At 32.2% G+C, this 19,942-nt stretch overlaps 1 protein-coding gene across 1 annotated transcript; it reads right to left on the bottom strand.

Moving 5' to 3' along the window:
- Positions 1-6,278: 6,278 nt before the first annotated feature.
- Positions 6,279-19,764, bottom strand: LOC134258545 (multiple epidermal growth factor-like domains protein 10). The gene is made up of 10 exons (XM_062741106.1): positions 19,614-19,764; positions 13,297-13,509; positions 12,189-12,425; positions 11,876-12,016; positions 11,337-11,474; positions 9,390-9,527; positions 8,961-9,098; positions 7,149-7,289; positions 6,696-6,825; positions 6,279-6,502 (listed from the first exon to the last, which is right to left on the bottom strand). Exons 1-10 carry the CDS (start codon positions 19,669-19,671, stop codon positions 6,316-6,318), a joined length of 1,521 nt encoding a protein of 506 aa, XP_062597090.1. The 5' UTR covers positions 19,672-19,764; the 3' UTR covers positions 6,279-6,315.
- Positions 19,765-19,942: the final 178 nt, after the last annotated feature.

The following is a 19,942-nucleotide window of genomic DNA, read 5'->3' as shown; positions in this document are numbered from 1 at the left end:
CTAATGGACTTGCTTCGGATGCTGAATTCGACATACATTTTTCAGATAATAGACCAGGTAAAAGTTATGGGTGCAGGTCTATTACCAAAAAACTATAAGGCTTATATAACATTGTATAAACCAGACTTGCACAAATGTTGCATCAAGATATGAAAACTCTCAAATTTGCTTCAGATGCTGGATTTTGATTACATTTTCATGAAGAAGAATTAGTTTCAATTTTTTTATGTAGGTCTATTTCAAAGTATCAGATCAAAATTGATTAAATATTTTCATTTTTGGAATGTACACTTTTTGTTGGTTAATTGTGTGACTTAGCCTTACTTAAAGACAACATTTGTTGAGGTGAGCTCTGTAATCTCTGATTACCTATGTTTAAACAGGAAGTGTCATCCATGTTGGCAGTCTTTCCGTAGTACTTTTGATAGCTGCGTTCTGATTGGTTAACTTAGCTTTAGGATCTTTGATAGTCATTGGCTTTTATTTTGGGCCTAGCTAGGGTATTTAAACCCGTGTTCGAGCAGTTTACTTCACTTGGTTAGGGATAAGCCTCATGGCACATTATCTCTGATTTGATGCCAACCTCAAGGTACACGGCATTATAGGTTTCTTTTAGCATGTGCTGAGTGAGCACTTTTTGATAGGTTAGGATGTAGGTTATTAAAAGTAAATTAAGTTTCCCTTTCCAAGTCCTGCCTGGTCTAAGGATATGTAGATAACAGGTTTATTTTCTAGAACCACTATTTATTATTTATTTTTGGGTGTTGTTTATTTTCTGGGTCAGTTATTTTTAGATGGGATTTCAGGTATTCAAGGTATAATGACCATATTTTGTACCTGATAAATACCTGACATCTTTAATCATGGTAACATAATGAAGATGTTATCAAATAAAAATGCTCAACCAAAGAAATTTACAAAATTTCGATTATTGTCCAATTAATTGCACCTTGAATTTTACATTGAAGTCTTTGGGCGGCACATCTATTTTGTAAAGAGTAATTTGAATTTCAAAGAAATCTCTTGGTGAAAATATGCTTAAACTCCCCTTTATTATAGTATGAAATCAAATGAATTATTTACTACAAAAAATGTGTGAATTTTCTTTCCTTTCATCTAGGGCAGAAAACTCTATAAAAACTTTAAAAGTGCAAAATGACCGTCTAGTAATACATGCTATCGGTTTTGTAATTTTGGTTCATTTCACTTAAACCATTATCTGGATATGTGTTTTGACTAGTTTTAAATTATTTACAGTTGTTCAAAATCCCTTTATTGTACATTGAATACCTTAGAAAATATATTTTATTTTAGATTAGATTTTTACTTAACTTTGATTTATAACATTTTGCTTGCAAAGAAGGATGAAAATTCTATTCAGCAAACTGAAAGCTGACTATTTATCCACTGAAAGGCCGGGATCTGGTATTCATTAGACTTTCCAGACCTTTCATGATCAGTACCCCATTCAGTTTGATAAAATCTATTAAAGTCAATCAAAAAAGGAAGCAAAATGTTTTGTAGAAATAATGTTTGGAAAATGTTGATACGTACTAATCCTGATGACAAATATAATCTTTTTTTTCAAAACACTTGTATATTCACCAGGAAGAGGTTGTGAAAAGCATTATCAGATTGTATCATTGATATACATGATTTTGTTTTATAAAAAAACTGTTCATTGAATTTAGTTTGTCGATGGTATAGTAATTCCAAACTTTTGTTCTTGCTTAAGCAAGTTTGAAAATGTGTAAAACAGCTTACTTACTCATCATTTACATTGTGTACATGATTTAGACAGTAAATGTGCAATATTTGATAAGGAATTATCTGCTCCTAAGCCAGTATGGATAACTCATAAATTTATTTCATTTACTTAATGTAAAACATAAGTTCAAAATTAAGTTTAAAACTAATTTTTTGTGCAACAACCTTCATTTTATGTATCTAAATGTGATTAGAGGTTTATTGAAGTCTTATAAATAGTCTTGTTGAAAGATAATATGTTTAACCCATAGAGGTACAAAAACAGATAAATCTCTAAAATATAGTATTTCCTTTTATTAAATCTTATGTCTATTAGCATGAAATAAATGAAGTTAGAAATTTTATAAAAGAAGTATTTCCTTTAATTAGGCCTTAGATACTTATGTTTATAAGCATGAAATGAAATTAAATTAAAAGTTTTATATGTTGTTTGCCAATAATAGCAACTGCTTTTATACACTAACTGATATGCAAGAATGTAATTAATGAATTACTATGGGTATAAGCATATTATTGAGATAATTCATTTTTGTTAGTATTTTCAAGTACCCCATGCCCGATTTTCAGAGCCTGAAGATCAAATTACCTTCTCAATTTTTAGCTCTACTGGTCAGAGACCAGAAGAGCTTATGCGATAGTAATGCGTCTGTCTGTCCGTCTGTCTGTCTGTAAACAATTTTTCAAAATGCTACTCCTCCTACACTTTTGGTCTGATTTCAATATAACTTGGCACACAAGTAGACTACACTAAGATACATAATTCTGTTTATCGGTTTTTGATTTCGATGAACGGTGTTGCCGTGGTTACTAAAAATAGAAATTTCTGTGAAATTCTTTCAAAATGCTACTCCTCCTACAGTTTTAGTCTGATTTCAATATAACTTGGCACACAAGTAGACTACACTAAGATACATAATTCTATATATCGGTTTTTGATTTCGATGAACGGTGCTGCCGTGGTTACTAAAAAAAGAAATTTCTGTGAAATTCTTTCAAAATGCTACTCCTCCTACAGTTTTAGTCTGATTTCAATATAACTAGGCACACAAGTAGACTACAATAAGATACATAATTCTGTGTATCGGTTTTTGATTTCGACGAACGGTGTTGCCGTGGTTACTAAAAATAGAAATTTCTGTGAAATTCTTTCAAAATGCTACTCCAAATACAATTTTAGTCTGATTATAATATAAATGTGGCATGCAAGTAGACTGCACTAAGAACATAAAGGGACTTAATCAAGGATCATTATTCTATTTATTTCTGTTGAAAAGTTTCAATTTCCAACTGCTTAAGTACTTTTCTCTTCCTTTGCTATAAGTACAAACCAGTAGAGCTTCAGTCTCGACAGAGACTTCTGGTTTACTGTACGTGTTATAATGTTAAATTTATGTACATTAAATGAGTCCAGCTCGACTTTAAAACTTCTCTGCAAGGTATGCTGGACTGGAGTAGATTTGGCCTTAATTAAGTTACATACATACTGCAAGTTGTTGATGTTGTAAATCATTTTGGTTTTTATGACTGAAGAATGGCTGTGATACATACATATTTATATGGTTCCTGTTTTAGCTTTATTTATAGTTGTATAGTTTTTGATTTTTTACACTTGTATTTGTTGTTTATCATAATTGCTTATTTTATTTTTTTCCCTCTTGATTGAGATGGAAATGTATAGATGTTAATGAGCAGATGTGTTTTATGTGTAATTAAATATACAACATCTATTATAGAAATTTATTATGTTTTCTTTTAAATTGTATACGTAGTTTCTTAATGTTAAGGCAGCATTTCTGATATTTTATAGTATCAGTTACAAAATATAAACTCGGTATTATTATGCATAAATTAACAGTGTATAAGGATCATGTGGCGGCTGCATACTTTTCCCCTTTAGGGTACCTCTTTCTTTGCATTAGACAAAGAACATTAAAGTGATCTCAGGTTGCCTTGCTTTGGAATCTTCTCCACATGAATTTACAATTGCCTTTAGAATTCAATATGGCAGTATATAGGAAACATTTTCATTTTACATTCGTTGGTTGTAAATATACACCCAAGGAATAAATATGCTTCATTTTCTTAGAGTTGGAAAGGGCAATTTTATTGGTTAAATTTGTGTCTAATCCAAATCATGTTTTGTTTTTTTTATAATTGAATCAGAGTCAGTCTCTAGAAACTATCATTTATTTCGAATAATTTTGAGAACCTTGTGAAATCCATTTTGATTTTTTTTTTTTAAAAAAAACTTGCAAAGTTAGTTCCTATGTGACAATTTGTATATATTTTTTTTATAATTGTGTAATTTGGAAATACGAGGGTTGTCCAAAAAGTTTGTGGTCAATGGCGTTTTTTGTTAAAATTAATGGGTCTATATGTATATTTTGCATTTATCAAAATATTTCTTATGAAAAACTTAGAAATATTTCATTTTTATTGATGTAACTTTATTTTTAAAAAAATCGGGTTCATTAAATATCGCAGATTATGAGCACGGACCAACGTTAAAATGCTATAAACTTTGAAAAAAAGTGTTTGGATTAAAATGATTATTTTTTGTATAAAACAAGTCCAAGCTTCATAAAAATTATATGTAACAGTAATAAAGAGGCTATAATGATTTTTTGATATCTTAAGTATCAGTTACTCTATAGACAGTGAAAATACTGTACGAAAACCCTAACAAATAGGTGTCGAAACTCGACAGAAAAAGCGACGTCGGCCATCCGAACGGGACAGCGTCCGATCAAAAAATTATGTTTTAATACCGTTGAATCGACGTCGGAGACAAACTATTTTTTTTCAAACCACTCAAAGTAACATGTATCAAAATATATTTAGTTTATAAATTTGAGATAGGCATACATGATTTTTCAACGGTGCATGCTTTGTATACGAATTGCTTATACTGATAACTGGAAATTAGCTAAACGTCAGACTGGTCCATGCTCACTATCCGCGACCTTTAAAGACCCCGATTTTTACAAAAATATAAAGTTCCATCAATAAAAATTAAATCTTTCCGATTTAATTTTTTTATGAGAAATATTTTGATATACACATCATTGTCCAGGAACTTTTTGGAGAACCCTCTATTTTATATATGTATATTTTGCTGTTTTTGTAATCAACATGACCAAAGAATTGTAAATATACATGTATATATTTTTTCTATTAAAATTAAAATGTATAAATTTCAAGAACTTATTTTTTTGTAATACATATACATTGCACATGTATATGAAATATTCAAGGAAAATATGTTTACAAACTTTCTTGTGAGCACACACATGTATGTACTGGTGATAACTAATTATGTGCCCCCATGGCACATTGATTACATCCCCTGCTTTAGAGAACAGAGTGAGTTGCTGACCGAGGTCCCGTGTCCAGTAGGTGCTGGCACGTAAAATATTTGCAGTTCGGCAAGTGTTGGCGTCTAAATATGAAGTAAAGACTCTCGTGAGGGACGTTCAATACAACAAACAAACAAATATGTACCTCAAGCACAAACAAAATTCGGAAAAAAATATAATATAACTAATATAACTATCTTATAACTAAAAACTGCTAAAATTAGAAACTAAATCTCTAGATACATCAAATGACAACAATGTAAGTCTGGTCTTTATAGGGCATGTGGCTGCAACCTGGTCATTCATCTGGATAATGTAGGTCAGATCTGAAGCATTTTTTAGGGACTCGGAGTTTCCATTTATCTCTATTTTCCAATTTATCATTAAAGGTGCATGTAATATAACCTTGATACGTTTTCAACTAAATCAAAATTGATCAAATTTTATTAATTATAAGTAGGAAAGAAATATTAAGATATCAGAAAGTAATCAAGCTCAAAATCCATTTATTTTACAATTGAAATGGGGGGGGGGGGATAAGGTGTCATTAAAAAGTAAAACTCCCCTGTACACCGGTCAGGTGCCCCGTGAGCTTGCAGATCGTGCTAATCGTGCTAAAGGCAATTCAGTATGTAAACAATTGTCTTGCAATAAGTATGAAAATCTTCAGAATATTTAATGTACAGACAATTATTAACAAAACTATTTTGCATCTACTATTGACAAGGTAGGAAAATTTTCGAATTTCAATTTTATTTAATTAGCATCTCTCAATGATTTCCAAAAGTCTGGACTTAATTTACTATGTTTTGTTTTTTTCCCCAAAGGTATAAAAAAAAATAGTTGGAGTCATTTGAAAATCTCAAAAACAAAAGGGCAATAATTGTCCTCATCAAAATTCAAGGAACTTCAAATATTAAATGCACACCCTTATATCTAATCAAGGTCAAAACAGGATAGAGTGGTGTCACAAAATGAGTTCATTAAATATTATTGTATCTTAAAAGAATTATATTATTGCTACAGAATGATTTTGATACAATAAAGAAAAACAAGAGTATTCAAATTATTTTTGGATAAATATCAAAATAAACTAATCCAATCAATACACATATTTATATAATTAATTAAGATAATATTATAAACACACACAAAAAAACGAGTCGTAAACACTAAGAAACTTGATTGTTGACTATTGTGAAATAACTTCGTACACAATTCCATCAGGATCATCCATCAGATCAACATAACTGTTGTTCTGATACTGAGGGTAGTTCCTGTCACATTTCTCTTCCTTAGGAATACCTGTCGGAAATTTACTGTTCTTACTGTCTTCATTATCATAATCAGGTTTTTGTGTTTCATTAGTCCTCTGTTTTCTGAGGGAAAAAATAGGGAAAAAATTGAAGGCAACTGCATTAATTATAATACTGTTATCCTATAATAATAATAATATTATCATAATTATATAAACAATTTTTGTGATGATGATTGTACTAGTAAAAATTATAGAAAGATCTTCAAAATGCACAATATTTTTCACTAGGTTCAGGTAATTTTTATGCTCTTTACCTTATAAGTCCCTTCAATATGAAAACGAAAACAAAAATCAAGAAACATATTCCGATTCCCATAGCTATCCCAGCTCCCAAGGACATCACGTGTAAAGAACTTCCATCATTACCATTGATACTGTAAGCATCTATCAAAATGTGGAGATAAATTGACACTTATGTTAAAGATGATCTCTGGATTGTCCAAAATATCACGTTGCATACCACACATTATAAATTTCAAACTTTTGAATTAAAAATTAGATACTGAGTCCAAAAATACCAGATTTCATAGAAGACATTCAGGATTTTTATTTTTAAAATTGAAAATATAATTTTGAAAAAAGAAGGAAAGAAGCATTAGAAAAAAGAAAGTTGTGTTCAAAAATTAATTTAAAACACTATTACTACTTGAAGCAATAGTTTTCATAGCTAAATTTCACTTTTTGTCCACAGCTTCTAATTCACTCACTTTGAAGGCAGGCTGGAGGAACATATCCCACAATACATCCACTGGGACAGTTTCCGGTTTCCTTGTCGCAAATAGTATTGTTGTAACAGTACCTGCTACATTGGTTAGCACAGTCGTACCCAAACCAGCCATCTTCACAGGCTAGAAATCAAATTAAAATTGAATCCAGGTTAAAAAAAAAAACTTCTTGTCACGTGATAACAGGTGGCATCGATTTCCCATTACTGAATTCTAAAAGTTCGTGAAAAAATAGATTTTTCAAACATTGCATTGTCAATATAATCTTTACGCATTCGATTCCTTTATTTTTCTGAAAAAATAATGATAAATAATTTTTATTTTATATGTTTTTAAAATAATCAAAAGAAATAAAGTGCAGGCATATGATTCGAACATTTTCCAAAGTTCAAGTTTAAGAGTTACATGTATACTGAAATCATTCACCATGTCTTCTTGTAGTTGTTTTGGCCTGTATGAATTTTAAAGGCGGATTCTGCCTGGAATTTGGGTGGAATTGATTAGGAATTGGCAAATTCCGGGCGTACTTGAGGCGGAGACGGAATTTTCAAAGAGTTACGCCTCAGTAGAAGAGACGTCTTACAGGCGTCATTTGTAATTTCCGGGCGTCAATTGGCAAGTTCAGATTTTCCGGGTGTAAAATGGCAGGAAAATAGAAACAAAAATTACGCCTGGAACTTTCAGGAGAGGTAAAAGCCTCTGATTGGTCAATTTAATTATCAATTAAGGGTCATTTCAGATAGGAGGTTAAGTTTGAATTTGATCATGAAGGAGGGAGTTTAGTGTGAGTGAAACAGGAAATGCAGATATCTCAATGTTAAGGCTTTTACACTTCTTGAGGATGACACAGTGTCTGCTGGTAGGTGTGATCATGAATATCTAGTACCTATTTGAGTAAATTTGATTATGATTATGACAATGATAGTTATAACTGGTTGACCCTAAATTTACTTTAGATATTTGAGTTTGTCCTTGAACACATTCTGAGAAATATCAGTCTGATAGAGGATGCAGTGAGAATCTATAACTGTAAACTGCTGAGTAAATGAAGAATTGTATTCAGTCAGTTAAACTAAAATGTTTCAATATAATTATTGAAGTGATAAAATGTACAGGTATTGTAAAAAAGTTTAATTCTAAATACACACTCAATCATGGTGGTCGTGTTTTAGTGTCCCTAATACACAAAATTCATGTTATTTTTCTATACTTGTTAATGTATTATGTTAATGACCTGTCATTATGTTTTCTTACAGTTCAAAAAGCAAAATTTTTAGCTTTAACATTGTAAATCATAATCTGAATGTTTTTCTTTGTTAACATGGTAAATATATAGGTTTTTAGGTCACATAGTATTATATAATAATAAGGACATTCCAGGCGTAATTCTATTCCAGGCGTCATTTTAGTTTCCAGGCGTAATTTTTTTACGGGCGTCATTTATTTTTCCGGGCGTAGCTCATTTGCATTTTTCGCCTCAAATTCCTGCCCATTTACGCTTGGTTTCCGCCTAAGTTACGCCCGGAACCTGTGTATCACCATATATGTAGAGAGACAAATTGACGCCTCTCCAAGTACGCCTCAATTCCCCCTATATTCCAGGCGGAACATTTCGTACAGGGAGTCAGCTAGTGTGATTTAAATATTTTAAACGAGTTTATTGAAGCGACATTTTTGCAGAAATATTCGATAATCATTATGCAACATGAATACTTTGAAGAAATATTTATCTAAAGCCTAGTTTTAAATAGGAATATTTTTACGCACCTTGGCATACTTTAAATGACTACTTACCAGGTGTATCACATTTATTCCCTCTCCATCCCTCCTCACATGTACAACTTCCATCCTTGAAAGCACACGACGAAACGGGCTGACAGTGGGCACTACATATACTAGTGCAGTTTACTCCAAACTTGCCAGGGTCACAGGCTTATTTGGTGAAAAATATAATACACAATAACAAAGGCTATCTAAAATTACGAAAAACATGATTTGCACACAAAGAAGGATTAGCATGGTTCGAATAAAAAGATTCATGAAAAAAGGAAATATTCATTAATTCTCATTATACAATATCAAGGACTCGTAATTTCATGTGTTAATTAGGAAGAGGGCTAAAATTGGCTTTGTCTGCTGCCATATCCTATTTACTTTATTTGTGAATACAACGTAAATTGAGAATTGAAAACAAAATCCATGCGTCTGGAAAAAAAGACTTACTTTGTTTACAAAGCGAACCTCTGTATCCCTTCTCACAACCAAGGTTACAGTATCCAGTTAAATGATGACAAGGAGAGGCATCGTGACACTTCCCACAATCCTCTTGACATCCGGCCCCATACTTTCCGCCTCGACAAGCTTAATTGTGAAGGGATAAGATAATTGAAGGTGAAATAATTTAATTGATGCATAGATTGTTTTTCTTCAGCTATAAACATATTTAATGAACAATAAAGGTCATCCAAAGATGACACGGAATGCGATATTGTTTTGCTTGATAGAATTGTCAGAAAACATTGCTGTATTTAAGGATAATATCGAATTTCCTTTAGAAATCCCTCTTTGGTCTCTCTCATAATGTCGTGGGGTATACTAGTAATACTGTTCTTTTTAAAACAAACAAGCAAATTCAAAGAATTGTGGTCCCCCGCTTTCGGTTTCTTTGTGGGTGAGATGTTATTTTTTATGACATATTGTGTGAAAATATGAACATCCTACCATATGTCATTTATTTAGAAAGTAACATTGAAGTTGATTTTTTTATGGATTAAAACCCTAATCCTGACCGTTAAAAAGTTATGGCCAAAGTAAAAAGTTTTTTAAAAGTAGGTCAACTCCAAGGTCAAGATCAAAGGGTCGAAGTTGTTGATATCCAATGAAAGGTTTTCTCACAAGGATTATATATGTGAAGTATCAAAGCCCTAGCCCTTACTGTTAGGAAGTTATGGTCAAGGTTAAATTTTTTTCATAAGTACGTAAATCTCAAGGTCAAAGTCAAAAGGTCAAGGTTGTTGGTATCCAATGAAATGTCTTGCCATAAGAAATACATATGTGAAATATAAAAGTGTTAGTATCTACTGTTAAAAAGTTGTGACCAAGGTTAAAGTTTTTAAAAAGTAGTTAAAACTCCAGGGTCAAGGTCAAAGGGTAAAAGTTATTGGTATCCAATGAAATGTGTTCTCACAAGGATTACATATGTGAAGTACGAAAGCCTTAGTCCTCACCGTTCAAAAGTTATGGTCAAGGTTACAGTTTTTTCATAAGTACGTAAATCTCCAAGGTCAAGGTCAAAGGGTCAAGGTTGTAGTTATCCAATGAAAGGTCTTGCCACAAACAATATATTTGTGAAATATGAAAGTCCTAGTACCTACTATTCAAAAGTTATGGCCAAAGTAAAAGTTTGGAATTTTTGTGTAAAAGTGGGTCAAACTCAAAGGTCAAGGTCAAAAGGTCAAATTTGGTGGTACCCAAAGAAAGGTCTTGTCACAAGGAATACACATGTGAAATATGAAAGTCATAGCTCCACTAAATCAGAAGTTATAGGCAAGGTTAAAGTTTTTGTGACGGACAGACTGACAGACTGACAGACGGACAGACTGACGGACAGACGAATGAGATTTAATGTCCCCTCGCTTTCGCGAAAGCGGGGGACAATAATCGATACAGGATGAAACTGCATCTTTCAAACAACTGGGTAGTCATTGAATGGTCTGAAAAATTCACTGAAAGGCAGAGTTCTGACAATTAATCACACTTCATACATTCAGTCAATTTTCAGTAAAGTCAACATTCGGTCAGGTTTCAGAAAACATTCAATCACGATTCAGTTAACATTCAGTCACGTTTCTGAAAACATTCAGTCATGTTTCAGAAAACATTCAGTCATCTTATGTATCAGTTAACATTCAGTCACGTTTCAGAAAACATTCAGTCACGTTTCAGTAGACTTTCAGTAATGCTCCAGTTAACGGAATGACAATGTTTTATCCTTTGTATATCACATTATCGTACTGACGATATGCAATACAAATCGGGGAAATGGGAGGAAATGTAATGCGCTACACACCAACCACATTAAGGGTGAAAAAAAAAACTAGCATGTATGGTCAAATCCCTTGCAAATCCATGAAATTAATTATATAATTTGCAGTAAGTAGTCCTACTCACTCTGATTACAATACAGTCCGTCAAATCCTGGCTTGCACCCATTGTTACATTGTCCTGTAGATTGGTCACAGCTCACATTATAGCAGTTGGCATGACAAAAGGATGAACAGTTTCCCCCAAAATATCCAGGGATACATTCTGAATGAGATATTATATTACATATAGTTTCATCACTATAACAGTATGTACATATATCAAATGCATTACGCTTTTAAAATCAACAGACTTCATAATTTATTAATACCGGTTGCTACCAAAAAATAAATGAAATGAAATGGATAAAGAAATATAAATTATGGACTTGCTTTTTAATAAAATTATAATAAATAGGTAAAATCGGGTAAATTAAGTTTTGTTAAATACAGTGTAACATTTTTGTACCTTTTACGTGAAATGGCGAAAAATGTGAACATCAGAGAAAATTTTAGAATATTTTAAAAATATTATATTTTTTTGTAGTAAGGTTACTCTATTTGTTACTAAATTCAAAATTAAAGAAGCTGCCAGTGTAATAAAATACCAAACTAAATTCATCTAACCTCTGCAGGAGGTGGGTAAAAGCCCAGTATGTGCGCACCCGAAAGTGTCACATTCGCCCGAGTCAATATCACATGACGAGGGATTCATACAATGGTCACAGGTCAATGAACAGTTCTCTCCATAGAGTCCAGTTTGACATCCTGAAAATTAATTAAAAATACTTATTCGTGGCAAATTTCAAAAAATTCTTTAGTTTGGGATTCAGATAAAAAATGAATAAAATCAATGCAGTATACAAAAATCATTTCATGCAGTTCCTAGAAAAATAATAAATTTCGAATCATTATTCAACGCGCTAAATAATCGTCTTACCAAATATTTGAACTTCACATATTTCTAGCATGGGGACAGTGTCACGTGAATCTGGAACACTTGTTGTGTGGAACCAAACAAAGCGGGAAGTTCCTTCGCAGTCATTGGTCAAAATAGTTGGTAGAGCGTCATTTCCGGTGTCGCTATAGCATGTTTCAGCATCCGACAATTGAGTACTGTTGGATAACTTTATTGTGTACCCACGTAAACGTATAGTGCTGAGAGAGACCGATCCCCCTAAATAAAGATATACTTTTACAATGACATACAGACTGTTTGCCCTCGCCCCACTTAGTATGACTAAAAAGTTGGGTTGATAGGAAGGTGGGCAGTTTTCTTTTAACTCAGAAAATCTCAACATCATTGCTGACTTTTCAAAAAAAAAAAAAAATCGGGATAAATATAAAAAATAATTGTTTCATGGAGATAAAAAAAATTGAGTCAGGATTTTGAGGCAGTTGCGATCGGGGAACCAATTTTAATGCTAAAAATTCCTAACTAAGGTATTATCTAATGATCAGCAAAAATGTGAACATTATTTGTTGATTAAAAAAGGAGATACAAAACTTAAAGGTCTTCATTATGTAAACGAGGCTCGTGCCAAAAATGTTTTTGTTTACATATAGAAAATATCAGATATATCATATAAATATTGAAAATTTTCATCCCAAGAAAACCATTGTCAACCGAGGCGCAGCGGGTAATATAGTGTTTTTAACAAATCTTTCTCGACCAATCAGATTCAAGTGATTTACATGAAAGTATAATGTAACAAAATGAAATTCAGCAAAGCATAAAGGTTTGGAGCTCTTAATCTGTCTTATATCTGGACAATTGACGTTCAAAGTTTTAATGATCATTAGAAAAATCATAGGTAAATTTGTAAAAATGGAAAAAATAAATTTGAAAATTTTTAGCTGAAACTGTATCCACGTCCCTTTAAGTTGGTGTAATTCATTAAGTTTTCAGATTTTTTCTCATAGGTTTTAGTCTGATTTTTCGATAGCCAAAATTAATAAAACCATAATACAATGTGATAATTACAATGTCATGTAATAATTAATCAATGCATACTGATTCCCACAAAGCTTTGTGTAAAAGCACTCACTATCATTTCTGTACCATAACTTGACAAACTTCAGGCTGTATACAGAACCCAAATCAACACGTAACCAGGCTTCTCTTATTGCCGGGTCAGTACCGGTGTGTGAACAGCTGCCAATGGCTTGACTGAAATCCCCGTCCACTGTTCGGGAGGGATAGAAGTTCTGATATACGGTACTGCTAGATGCCGTAGTCTCACCTGGTACAACTAATTGCTCTGAAAAATAAAATTATTTCACAAAAAAAATATCTTTTTGGTCTTTTGAATTTTATTTTTTTGTACCTGTCAACTTTTCTGTTGCTGCTGATATACAGCATTGTTGCAACCACTATTGAAATAACGACCACTATTGAAATAATTATGTCAATAGTGGTTGAAAGTGCATTTCATTAACAAACATACGTAATAACCACTATTGAAATACAACCACTATTGAAATAATTATATCAATAGTGGTTGAGAGTGCATTTCAATAACAAACATACGTAATAACCACTATTGAAATACAACCACTATTGAAATAATTATATCAATAGTGGATGAGAGTGCATTTCAATAACAAACATAGGTTATAACCACTATTGAAATACGACCACTATTGAAAAAATTATTTCAATAATGGTTGAGAGTGCATTTCAACAAGAAACATAGATAGTAACCACTATTGAAATACGACCAATATTGAAATAAGTATTTCAATGATGGGTGAGATTCATTTCAATAATAAGCATAGGTTGCAAGTTGCAACCACAATTGAAATAATGTTCACAAGATTTCAATATAGATTAGATTATTGATTTCAATAATGCTTTGAACAATGAATCCAATATATATTGAAATAATTATTTCAAAAGTTGCTGACGCGGTGAAACTTTTCTTTCAATACTGGTAGTATTTCAATAGTGGTTGAAACCTATGGTTATCATATTGAAATGCACTCTCACCCACTATTAAATAATTATTTCAGTAGTGCTCATATTTCAATAGTGGTTGAAACCTATGGTTATTATATTCAAATGCACTCTCACCCACTATTGAAATAATTTTTTCAATAGTGGTCGTATTTCAATAGTGGTTACTATTTATGTTTTTTATTGAAATGCACTCTCACCCACCATTGAAATAATTGTTTTCAAAAGTGGTCGTATATCAATAGTGGTTATTACCTATGTTTGCTATTAAAATGAACTCTCAACCACTATTGATATAATTATTTCAGTAGTGGTTGTATTTCAATAGTGGTTACTATGTTTGTTATTGAAATGCACTCTAAGCCACTATTGATATAATTATTTCAATGGTGGTCGTATATCAATAGTGATTACTAACTATGTTTGCTATTGAAATGCACTCTCAACCACTATTGATATAATTATTTCAATAATGGTCGTTATTTCAATAGTGGTTGCAACACAGCATCTGAAATCTCAATGACTAGTGCAAACAGATAAATCTGCATCAGGATGATTTAACAAAAAAAAAAAAAAAAAAAAAAAAAAACCCCACAATATCAACAACAACATTTTTCTCTATACGCCATTGTCGAAATCTGTGTATCTATATAGATGCATGAGGTGAAGGTAACAATCTGACTCAAAGTTAAACTATGTTTGAAACAATTATTATTTTTATTGAATTTTATAAAGCTAAATGTATGATGTTTTTCTTTTATCATTTCTTACATGTATTGTACACGTATGTATGTACCTCATATTCAATTTTTTCAACCCAACTACTCAATTTTACATATAAAAAGTTTCGAAAAAAAATGTATTCAAAGAAAGAAACACAAGAATGTCCATATACTTAAAAACGTACTTTTTAGTAACCTATGTCCCATGGTGCATGAAGATTTAATTACTGCAATATATTTAATTTCCGGGAATGTAGTTTTGATCATGTGCATAAGAAATGGGCAATCAATCAGGAATGATGAAAAGTGAAACAAAACCAAACAAACAAAACAAACAATCCCCCCCCAAAAAAAACCCAAAAAGGTAAACTTAATGAAAACAATCGTTACGGTAATACAATTTTCTATATATGTTAAAGATACGTATACATTTCTTCCCTATCGTTTAATGCTTTTTCCCCAATCAAATCTTCGCGAATGTAAAATCAATGAAAAGTTCAATTAGAAGTCATTGAGCTGAATGTTAGACTATTATGTGTTCTGTAACATGCACATGTAATTTAGTCTCAGAAGAAGCATGCATATGTATACAGCATGTGTAATTCTACAAATCATATACAAAGTATACATGTAGTTATCACTAGATCTAGAAAGCAAGAACCCCCCCCCCCCCTTTAAAAAAAAAAAGAAATAAAGAACTCAGTTGTTTTGGTGGTCCTTGTTACCCATTTACGACCATCCCAATCTGATTCCTTTAAGCTTGTACATTTCTATATATTATATGTAGACAATTTGTACAATATTGAATTCACACTTAATATTTCTATATTTATGCCCTGTTCACACGGAGAGTTTAATTCGAATTAAACGTAAGTTTACTGCGAATTAGCTTCGCTTAGCGTTCACACGGAGAATTTAATGCGAATTAGTTTACTTCGCATTAGTTTACTGCGCATTAAATTACTTCGCATTAGTTTCGTGTGAACGCTAAGCGAAGCTAATTCGAATTAAATTTTGGGGCATGCGTAATGGCGAAATTAAGTCAAATGCGTCATGTCGGTGGTCAGTTTTCAGTACTTGTGCTATTTTTAATTGAAAAACTAAGAAAAAATGAGTTAATCACTAAAATATGTCTCCAGACACTGTGAAATTATGTCAAATGCATCTACTTATGCATAAGGTGACGTGATTTGCAAATGACGTCATAATAGACTTACTGACGCCTGACAGTAGAAGAAAATTTTTAATTCGCATTAGTTTACTTCGCATTAGCTGTCGTGTGAACGCAAATTAATTCGCATTAATTTGATTCGCATTAGTTTACTTCGCATTAATTTACTGCGAATTAAACTCGTCGTGTGAACAGGGCATTACATGTATTTATATGTAGATAATTTGTGCAATATTGAATTCACACTTAACAACATTTCTATATTAATATATAATTATATGTAGACAATTTTTAAATGTTGAATTCACACTTAATAACATTTACAACCCCCTCTTACTGAAAATAATCAGTTTTCTCTTTTAATTCGTACTTCATAAATGTGTCCAAACTATGAGCCCCCCCCCCCCCATTTAAGTCCGAAATATAATCATTCTTCTTTGGTTAAGTACGAAAATTTCTGTTGTGGAAATGCACCACTGTACTAGTTTTATTTCTTGTCCCAAAAGTGGTTTCCATCACATTACACACTGCTCGATTATGTGATTCTTTATTTATTTTGCTGTTTTTTGGATAAAAGGTAGTTTGATTGTCGATGAATTTCCAGGGAAGTTATCAGTTTTATAATTATTATGCCTTCTCACCCCTCCCTTCCAATATGATATTTCGTATACTTTAAATTCAACTTTTAATTACATAACTGCAAGTTCATGCTTTAATCTGAACAAGGATGGATATATTTGTATCGATATATTTAAAGTTTACAAAAACAGTAACTCTCTCAGTAATATTTTACTTTTCATTTAAGTATACACAAATAACTTATTTCTAAAATCTTTACCAAACTCAATAATGTAGTTTTCCTGGACTATTTGTATTGAAGAAAAAAATGTACATTTTCCCTCTCCCGACTCAGGGTAAAATTAATGGGTCAGTAGGTTGAGTTGGGAAAATCTTTTTGCAGAAAATTTAAACACATTTGTTGAAGGAATAAAAAGGGAAAAAATATCCTAGTGCTCGGAAAGGTTAAAAAAAGTTTTGAGTTAGTCAGTCGGGAGAGTATGGAATGCCATATACGACAGCCAACTGTTTACTGCCAACTGCTGACTGCTTACTGCCAACCGTCAGCTGCTTACTGCCAACTGCCACACATATTTGAATAAATTTTATATTTTTATTGATATTTATATGAATTTTCACAAAAAAGGGAAAAAAAGGCACGGATCCAGGACATTTTTTTCAAGGGGGTCACCTTGGTAAAATTGAATTGAATAAAATGACCAATATGTTTTACCTTATGTAATATTCAATATATGCGGTTGATAAAGTACATTATACAATTATTGCTGTTTTTTGAGGTCAATACAATGATTTAGCCATCTGAGGAGTACAATATTCACCGAGCCCGAAGGGCGAGGTGAATATTGTACTTCGAAGATGGCTAAATCATTGTATTGACCGAAAAAACAGCAATAATTGTTTTATTATATGATTCACTGATAAAATGATACAGCTCATTTACTTGTTAACTTGCATTTACTCAAGTCCTAGCCAAATACAAGAGAGAAACAGAATTAAAATGTGAATAAACCTTACCAGTCGTATCAATTTGAAATTGTGGGGTTTTTTTTAATCAATTTTAGTTGCCATGAAAAAAATAATATAATGTCAGTCTTTTTATAGGATATATTTTGAAAGGAAGGAGTATTATCAGGGAAAACTGACTGCCAAAAAGTAAAAAAAAAAAAACACATCTTGTTCAGTAAAAGTATTGGAGGGGGGTCCCTGCATCCCCTCTTACCACCCTCACCCTAAAATATATATTCGCTGTTTTTTTTTCACATGAAAAAAAAAAATTCACGGTCGTTTAAATAGCTTTCCAAGACAATTTGTATCAATTTGGAATTTCCCAATCTATTTTTAGATCAATGTAGAGGAAATAAATCCTTGTATTGACCTGGAACGTCACGTGCAGGTCAATACAACGTAGTATTTTTCTAACATAGTTAGATCTCAGCAAATCAGAGAGATTGAAATTATTCAATCATATAATAATGTTTATTATTTTTTAAATTTGTTTTCCTACTTGAAATAGGTAATAAAATGACTATTTTCTCCTTTTAATCTTTAAAGAAGCCCCCCCCCCCCTCCCCCGGAGACAACAAAACATTTGAAGAGAGAATGATAATAAAAAAGATTTGTCGTTTCGCAGAGAAGGATGTTTTGAAAATAAATTTCCGTTTTCCATTAAATTCTATATTTAAACATTTCCTCACATTAAAGAAGCCCCTCCCCCGGAGACAACAAAACCTTTGAAGAGAGAATAATAATAAAAAAGATTTGTCGTTTCGCAGAGAAAGATGTTTTGAAAATAAATTTCAGTTTTCCATTATATTCTATAGTTAAACATTTCCTCAAATTAAAGATGTATATCTCTGTGTGTTATAATGCAAGCACGTAGCGTCGTTTTTGAAAGGGGGGAGGGCAACCAGAGACATTTTTTTTTACTTACCTGAAAAAGTTGACAAGCCAAAAAAAAAAAGGAAATAGCCCAAACTCGAAAATCCTATTTCGTGGTGGTGGTGGGGGGGGGGGGGGGGGGGGGGGGGGGGGGGGGGGGGGGGGGGGCAACTTTTTTATAAGGCCAACTCTTTCACTTACATTTTTTTCCACCCAATACTACATATCCTTGATATCATTATACTTACTATGGTAAGAAGTGTGTGTGTGGGGGGGGGCAACCATCCTTTCAATATACATTTTCAATAGTAAAGGTAATGTTGGGAAAAAAAGTGGGGGGGTTATGCCCCCCCCCCCCGTTGCTACGTCCCTGTAATGTTTCACATGCATAGATCTCGGTGGGCATTTAAAATTTGTACAGTCATACGTTAAATAAACTAAACGAACTACCGGTATAACTGATCTTGGACCCTCCACTTGAAAACGCCGATCAAACATTTATATCTCTATTTGTACCAATAAGATATGCTTTACATGCATGGATTTAGAGAGAGGGGTCCGGAACACCTCTCTGAAATTTGTACAGTTATTTAATGCGCAAACTAAACCAACTAAAAGTCATTTAATGTATAAAATAAATCAACTAAAAGGGACCTTAGTTCCCCAACCGAAAATGTGGATTCGTGTTAAGTTGGTATGATAAATGTCATACACATTAATGTATGAAAATAAATTTTCACATTTATATTTACGCATTTTTTTCTTGTCAAGAAATTTCTGGGTTGGATTTTTTTTTTACCAGAGTGACCCTTTTGGAAAAAATGTCCTATAGATCCGCGCCTTTTTTTTTTTAATTTACATAAATATCAATATAAAAATAAAATTTATTCAAATATGTGTGGCAGTTGGCAGTAAGCAGCTGACAGTTGGCAGTAAGCAGTTAGCAGTTGGCAGTAAGCAGTTGGCTGTCGTATATTGCATTCCATAGGAGAGGGCAACAATTAAAAAAAAAATTAAGGATTGTTTTAAATAAATAATTCTCAGTAGAGCTGTACTTACGATAAGTCAGGACTCGTCTGACAACAAGAAACACCAGTATACATGATGATGCAGACATTTTACATGGAGGTCGCTATTCCGTGAACATTACTTATTTACAAATAAATATGAGCAGAAATTCACCAGTCTGATTACTCACTCATGTATTGGGAGAGAAGAGTTAATCAATGACGAAGTTGGAAAAACACAGAACTTTTTACTTCCCTTACTTTTGTCGAATATTCACAAAAATAGGATGTTTTAAATATATAGGATCGTAGTTTATTTGATTCATGTATACACTGTTCAATGCATATTTTGTACGAGTGATTAAAAAAAAATTAGGATTT

This window comes from Saccostrea cucullata, unplaced genomic scaffold (assembly GCF_032062105.1).
Source record: "Saccostrea cucullata isolate Sc308-1 unplaced genomic scaffold, CSIRO_AGI_Scuc_v1 ctg1886, whole genome shotgun sequence".
Lineage (NCBI taxonomy): Eukaryota > Metazoa > Mollusca > Bivalvia > Ostreida > Ostreidae > Saccostrea > Saccostrea cuccullata.
This window is presented reverse-complemented; position numbering and strand designations above follow the sequence as displayed.